This window comes from Triticum aestivum, chromosome 5D, assembly GCF_018294505.1.
Source record: "Triticum aestivum cultivar Chinese Spring chromosome 5D, IWGSC CS RefSeq v2.1, whole genome shotgun sequence".
NCBI classification, from domain to species: domain Eukaryota; kingdom Viridiplantae; phylum Streptophyta; class Magnoliopsida; order Poales; family Poaceae; genus Triticum; species Triticum aestivum.
In genome coordinates this window covers 290329375-290336660 of record NC_057808.1, presented here as the reverse complement: position 1 = coordinate 290336660, position 7286 = coordinate 290329375, and the positions used below count along the sequence as shown (strand labels likewise).

The 7286-nt window shown below is 43.2% G+C and overlaps 1 protein-coding gene across 1 annotated transcript; it reads left to right on the top strand.

Annotated features, from left to right (window-relative positions):
* The first annotated feature begins 943 nt into the window (after nt 1-943).
* Nucleotides 944-2463, top strand: LOC123124695 (aquaporin PIP1-5). The gene is made up of 3 exons (XM_044545272.1): nt 944-1679; nt 1773-1913; nt 2024-2463. The coding sequence occupies exons 1-3, from the start codon at nt 1038-1040 to the stop codon at nt 2117-2119; spliced, it is 879 nt and encodes a 292-aa protein (XP_044401207.1). The 5' UTR covers nt 944-1037; the 3' UTR covers nt 2120-2463.
* Nucleotides 2464-7286: the final 4823 nt, after the last annotated feature.

Below are 7286 nucleotides of genomic sequence, written 5' to 3'. Positions count from 1 at the left end.
CCCTGTCCCTCTCGAGATGTTACTCAAAGAAATAAGTGAGTGTCGCTCAGTTTTCATCTAATTCAGGGGTCAACGAGAGGACACCACATTTTCATAAAATAAGTTGAGTGTCTAGAGGGAGCACACGACATAGGTGTAGGGCAAGTGTCTACGCAACGTCTTACAATCCAGCCAGTGGTCATCCAGGAGATGACACGTGTACGTCGTATAAGCCGAGCATCATGTAGCCCGTGCACATCATAGGTGTAAGCCGGGCGTTGACCCACAGTTATATATACACAGTGCTTCGTCAATAGGATTGGTGCTCGTCTTTCACTGCTGTAAGCGGAGCTGCCCATGAGCTACACTCGGCTTAGGACGAAACATCGACTATGGTTGCATGTATGTTTATTTTAAGTTTTCGGTTATTATTATTATCCCTCTAGCCCCCGCCCTGGATAATGACCAATATATATAAGATTAAAACATAGAACCTGTGTTGCAACCTTTTGGAAGCACTACCTGTCCGTGTCTGTCTAGCAACTAGTACTAGCTAGAACAAAAAGGACACCACTTTCTGCTCTCATAATGCAAAATTCTGTACAAATGAATTCAGCCCACTGAACAATATTGTCGTATCACCGACTTAAACTAGTATACTAAGTATCTGCTATTAACAACAGCCGACGAAACCATTCGATACCACAAACTCTGCCGCTCCATGACATGGAAGGTGAGGTGAGACACCAAGAGTAGTAAACAAGCCACAACAATTTCATGACCAACTAATAGAACTAATAAAGTACCATCACTGGGCCACTAATCAGTAAACCAAGCCCGCCCCCTATCATCATCCACTAATGAACTAGTGGCAGCAAAGGCAAAATAAGCACATTATCACCACACACACACACACACACAATGCAGAGCAGCCATGATTGACCCCCGCTATAAGAAGCACTCCAAAGCCACTCCCTTTCCTCATCTCTCTCTCGCACACCCATCCATCATCATCTCCTCTGCCTAACAAGCTAAGCAGCTGAGCTCAAGCAGCGGCAATGGAGGGCAAGGAGGAGGACGTGCGTCTGGGCGCGAACCGGTACTCGGAGCGGCAGCCGATCGGGACGGCGGCGCAGGGCGGCGGTGCGGACGACAAGGACTACAAGGAGCCGCCGCCGGCGCCGCTGTTCGAGGCGGAGGAGCTGACGTCGTGGTCCTTCTACCGCGCGGGGATCGCCGAGTTCCTGGCCACCTTCCTGTTCCTGTACATCAGCGTGCTCACGGTGATGGGCGTGGTGGGCAACCCCTCCGGCTCCAAGTGCGGCACCGTGGGCATCCAGGGCATCGCCTGGAGCTTCGGCGGCATGATCTTCGTGCTCGTCTACTGCACCGCCGGCATCTCCGGCGGCCACATCAACCCCGCCGTCACCTTCGGGCTCTTCTTGGCCAGGAAGCTGTCGCTCACCCGGGCCGTGTTCTACATGGTGATGCAGTGCCTGGGGGCCATCTGCGGCGCCGGGGTGGTGAAGGGGTTCCAGACCACGCTGTACATGGGCAACGGCGGCGGCGCCAACTCGGTGGCGCCGGGGTACACCAAGGGCGACGGCCTGGGGGCGGAGATCGTGGGGACCTTTGTGCTCGTGTACACCGTCTTCTCCGCCACCGACGCCAAGCGCAGCGCCAGAGACTCCCACGTCCCCGTAAGTGCACCGGCCTCTCTTAGCTAGCCCGTGGAACATATCATTTCGTGGATGATGACCAAATTAACTGATGTATGGATGGATTTGATGCAGATCTTGGCGCCGCTGCCGATCGGGTTCGCGGTGTTCCTGGTGCACCTGGCGACGATCCCCATCACCGGCACCGGCATCAACCCGGCGCGCTCCCTCGGCGCCGCCATCATCTACAACAAGAAGCAGTCGTGGGACGACCACGTAAGAAGGATCACTTAACTAACAAAACTAGGACTATCAGTCACTACTTAGAGGCTAATTATTCATGCTTCGGAAGAATTAAGCTTGATGATCATGGTTTGAACATGCAGTGGATCTTCTGGGTGGGCCCGTTCACTGGCGCGGCGCTGGCGGCCATCTACCACGTGGTGGTGATCAGGGCCATCCCCTTCAAGAGCCGCGACTAGTATACTCAATCAGCCATGGGATGGAAATTTGGAATCCTATCGTTCATCGACCATCATTTGTGCTGATCGTTGCTCCTGCGTGCGTACTCCTGTAATTATCGGTCTGCCGTACTGTTCCTGAGCGAGCGTGTGTGTGTCCTTCAGTCAGTGTGTCAGCGTTACTAGTGTGGTCAGTGCACTTCTTCACCGCACCTACCCAAAATGTGCAAACTATCGGTACTTGTGGTTCCCTCTCTTTTGTAAGCAATGCGTGTATAAAATATTCCCGCGAAAAAAAATGCGTGTATAAAATAACAAGGAATGAAGATCGAACTAACGATCGATCTTCAAGTGGAGTGCTATTACATCGATACTTGTTCCGTTCCAAAATATTTGGGATTTCTGGGTTTGTACAAAGTAAAACTTCTTTAAGTTTCACTAACTTTTATAAAAAAATGCTAATATCTACACCATTAGATATAGGGGGTGTTTGGTTCAGGGACTTTTTAGTCCCAGAGACTAGAAAAAGTCCTTAAAAAGTTCCTAGGAACCAAACGGGAGGGACTTTTTCTACCGGAACTAGAAAAAAACTCTACTGAAAAGTCTTTTTTGATTAGTCCCTGGGACTAGAAAAAGTCCTAGGACTTCTGAACCAAACACCCCCATACTCCCTCCTTTCCGGTTTATAGGGCTTATCTCAAAATGTTAGTTTTTCCATTTTATAAGGCTCAATTTGGTTGTTCCCCATCACAAGTTCAGATTTCAAGGTGTATTAAATCATTGCATGCAAGTATTAAGAGAAAATTGACCAATGCATGTACTTTATAGATGCATGCATTGCAATTAATACATTGATAAACATAATTTTTTGAGAAAAACAAGAGCATTAATTGGGTGCTTTTGCAAATTACAAAAAGTATTCCACTACTCACCATCTACCTTGGTTGGTGAGATGTTTGAATTGAGCCCTATAAACCGGAAAGGATGGAGTACATAATTAAAATATATGTTATAATGACACTAATTAAACTCTCCTTTTTGCGCGCGCGGGAGGCACTAATTAAGCTAATTTGATGTTGTAGATGTTGGAACATTTTCTAAAAACTTGGTCAGATGCAAAGAAGTTTGATTTAAGACAAGGGTTTGTCTAGAACTCAGTCGATTGAGACTTAACGAAGTCCCAGTCGAGTGACTTCAGCGCAGTTGTGGTGCTGCAAGCGGCATGGCTGGATGTTGCAAACGGCGATGAAAAATGTTGCAACGATACTGCAAGTAACGACAACATATGTAACAATTGTTCTGGTAAAAATGCTACAACCGTCAAAGAATGAGGTTGCGACGAATGAGATGATGTGCTGCAAGTGATGAGGAACGACATGCTACAACCAGCAAGACGGATGTTGCAACCGGCAGAAAAAACTGTTGGAAACGATGGAACAAAATGCTGCAAGGTCGACTGAGACTTCGTTAAGTCTCAGTCGACTGATTTTTAGCAAGCCCGTTAAGACAAACCTAAAACTTCGAATCTATTGAAATAAAAAAGTACATATGAAAATAAAATGGTCTCTATATGTGTGTCATGTCGTGCTTGTCTCTAAGCACTCACGCGAGGACACCCCTATATCTCGCCTTCAACGAGTCCGGCTTCCGACTCGCTGAAGGGGGAGCGAGATGGGCCAGCCCACGCGCACGGCAGGCCACAACCTCTTTTTTGTTTTTTTTTCCTATTTTCTGTTCTTGTTATTGCTTTATTTTTGTATTTTTATTTCTACTTTAAAATATTCTGCATATATATGTATTACAAAAAAACACTCTACAAAACGCATCTGGAAAATGTTGAACAAGCATTCGGATGTGTATAGAAAAATTGTTGATCATGTATTCAAAAATAATGAAATTTTTTTGGCATGCATATAAAAATGTTAAACAAACATTTTGAAAAAAATGTGAACTAGTATTTAAAAAATGTTAATCAAGCATTTGGAGATGTTAAATGTGTATAGAAAAAATGTTGACCATGTATTAAAAAATGATGAATTTTTTCGACCATGTATATAAAAATGTTAATCAAGCATGTGACAAAATGTTGAACAAGTATTTCAAAATTATTAATAAATAATTTGGAAAATTTTAAATGTGTATAGAAACAAAGTTGATCATGTACTAAAAAATGATGAAAATTTTGATCATGTACATAAAAATGTTAATCAAGCATTTAAAAAAAATGTTGACCAAGTGTTTGGAAAATGTTGACCATATATTAAAAAATGTTAATATTTTATTTGAAAACTGTTAAACAAGCATTTAGAAAATATAGAAAATATTTTCACCATGTATTCAAAAAATGTTTATCTTGTATTTTAAAAATGTGTATAGAAAAATGTTGACCATGTATTGCAGAAATGTTTAATTTGTATTGGAAAATGTTAGACGTGTAGAAAAATGGTGTTTGTATGTACAAAAATGTAAAATAATATCCAAAAGAGCAAAAAAAAAACCAAAAAAAAGTAAAATAAATAAAAGAAACCTGAAAATGAAAAAACAAAGGAAAAATGAAAGAAAGAATGAAAATGGAGAAGAAAAAAGAAAAGAAAAGAAAAAACGACTTACCACGAGATGGAACTGGGCGGGGTAGCTTGCATCTCTCGTGATCTGCCTGGAGACCAGGGATTGATCCTTGCTTCTTCCATTTCCTCTCCTATTTTTAATCTCTATGTGTGCGCAAGTGGGCTGGCCCAATACGACGCATGAGGAAGGAAAACCTTCAGCGAGAGTTCCCTCTCGTCTTGCTTAATGCGAGATATTTGGTGCTTAGGGCACCAAATAGTGTTCATTTGGTCGAAAACACATACCTTCGCGACCGTCTAGACTGTAAGTAGGCCAGCCCATGCAGCTCCCTTCACCGGTTTCGGAGTCGCCATATTTTTCTTGTTTTTTCATGAATATTTTTCAAATTCGCAAACTTTTTTCCAAATTTCACAAAAAAATAATTAATTCATGATCTTTCAAAGTTCTTCAGCTTTTAAAAATATGATGTTTAAAAAATATTGACCATTTTCAAAATTTGTACAATTTTTTAAAATTTCATGGGATTTTTAAAATAAATGAACAAAATATATTATAATCCGTGAAAAACTTTATTTCACTATTATAAAACAGTTTTCTTTTACTTGAGCTAGTTTTTGCAGAAAAAACGAGCACCGAGCAAAGAGCATGGGTGGGCGACGGAGCAAGCGATGTAGACGCACACAGAAAAATATGGACGAGACTATCTTTATTAATTAATGACCAATCGTTACAATGATTGCTCCTCATCTCTTTATATAGGGGTAAAGGGTCAAGGGATAAATACCCACTTAACGTAAAGTGTGGAACCGGGAGGGGCTATCCCATGCGCTTCGCACGTAGCCGCCAGCTCCCACGACGTGGGCCGGTTTCCCAACACTCCCCCTTGGGTAATTATCCGTATATCCCTACCTCAAAACTTCGAAAACCCTAGTGAGAAAAAATATGGAGAAAGAGCACACAGTATACGTTGTTGTATTGCACGAATTGCCTCGTCAAAAACCTCGTGTGAGAAACATCAGGAAAACTCACTCAAGGGAAAAAGAGTACAATCCACTCAACCATCAAATTGAGTACTCGATCATCAGGATCGAGATTTTAGCGACGAGTTTGTGAAGTTTCTCCCCCTGAACCTTGCATCTCTCTAAGTCTCATCATACCGATTCCACGCACACACCTCTCTAAGGTTGATGCCGGTAATGATTTAGTGAACATATCAACAAGATTGTCACAGGACTTAGTATGCAAAACTCTCACCTCGTTCAACTGCTGCAGCTCATGTGCATAGAAGAACTTGGGACTAATATGCTTTGTGAGGTTACTCTTCACATAACCCAGCTGGACTTGTGCAACACAAGCAACATTATCTTCATAGATAATGGTAGGGGTTTGTACGGTGTTCAGCCCACATGTCTGTTGAATCTGGCCGATCATCCGATGAAGCGATACACATTCTTTTGACGCTTCGAATAGTGCCATGATTTCCGAGTGGTTCGTGGAAGTCGACACAAGAGTTTGCTCGGACGATTTCCACGAAAACGCAGTTCCACCACAAAGGAAAACATATCCAGTCTGCGATTTGCAATCATGCGGGTCTGATATGTACCCAGCATCGGCATAGCCTATAATAGATAGGTCTTGATTCCTTTTATAAAACAGACCAAGATCTTTGGTCCCTTGCAGGTAACGGAAGACGTCCTTGACACCTTTCCAATGTCTCTTGGTAGGTTCAGAACTGTACCTAGCAAGCAAACTGACGGCGAACGCAATGTCTGGCCATGTACAATTTGCGAGGTACATGAGTGCTCCAACTGCACTCAGGTAAGGAACCTCTATTCCAAGAGTCCCCCCCCTCTTTCTTTGGCCTGAACGGGTCCTTGTCTGGCTGTAAAGATCTTCCGACCATCGGGGTCTTAGAAGGATATGCCTTATCAAATCCAAATCTTTCCAACACCTTCTGGGTGTAGGCCGACTAATGCACTAGAATCCCATCAGGGGAATGTTCAAGTTGCAGACCTAGACAGAACTTGGTTTTACCCAAATCCTTCATCTCGAATTCCGACATCACGTAGGAACTCGCTTCCTCAATATCCTTAAGCGTACCGATTATGTTTAAATCATCCACATACACCGAGATTATACAGAATCCATCTTGGGATCGCCGTATAAAAACACATGGGCAATCTTTATTGCTCGTGTAGCCCTTCTGATGAAGGAAATCACTTAAGCGATTGTACCACATTCTACCAGACTGTCTGAGTCCGTACAATGCCTTTTGAAGTTGAACACTATATAACTCATGTTTTCTCTATCATGGTTCGGAACAGAGATACCTTCTGGAACCTTCATGTATATGTTCGAATCCAAGTTACCATACAGGTAAGAAGTGACAACATCCATTAGTTTCATTTTCAAGCCCATGTTTACTGCCATCGAGATCATGTATCTAAAGGTAACTCCATCCACGACCGGGGAATAAGTCTCCTCAAAATTGACACCTGGTCGTTGAGTGAACCCTTGAGCGATGAGCCTTGCTTTGTACCATACTACCTTATTATTTTCATCTCTCTTTCGAACAAAAACCCACCTATGGCCAACAGGGCGAATGTGGGGAGGAGTTCGA

Bases quoted from the DNA above. Each gene is read 5' to 3' on its own strand.
- LOC123124695 (XM_044545272.1), top strand. From the start codon at position 1,038: ATGGAGGGCAAGGAGGAGGACGTGCGTCTGGGCGCGAACCGGTACTCG. The intron at 1,680-1,772 runs GTAAGTGCACCG...GATTTGATGCAG, and splicing joins CCAGAGACTCCCACGTCCCC to ATCTTGGCGCCGCTGCCGAT. The intron at 1,914-2,023 runs GTAAGAAGGATC...TTGAACATGCAG, and splicing joins AGCAGTCGTGGGACGACCAC to TGGATCTTCTGGGTGGGCCC.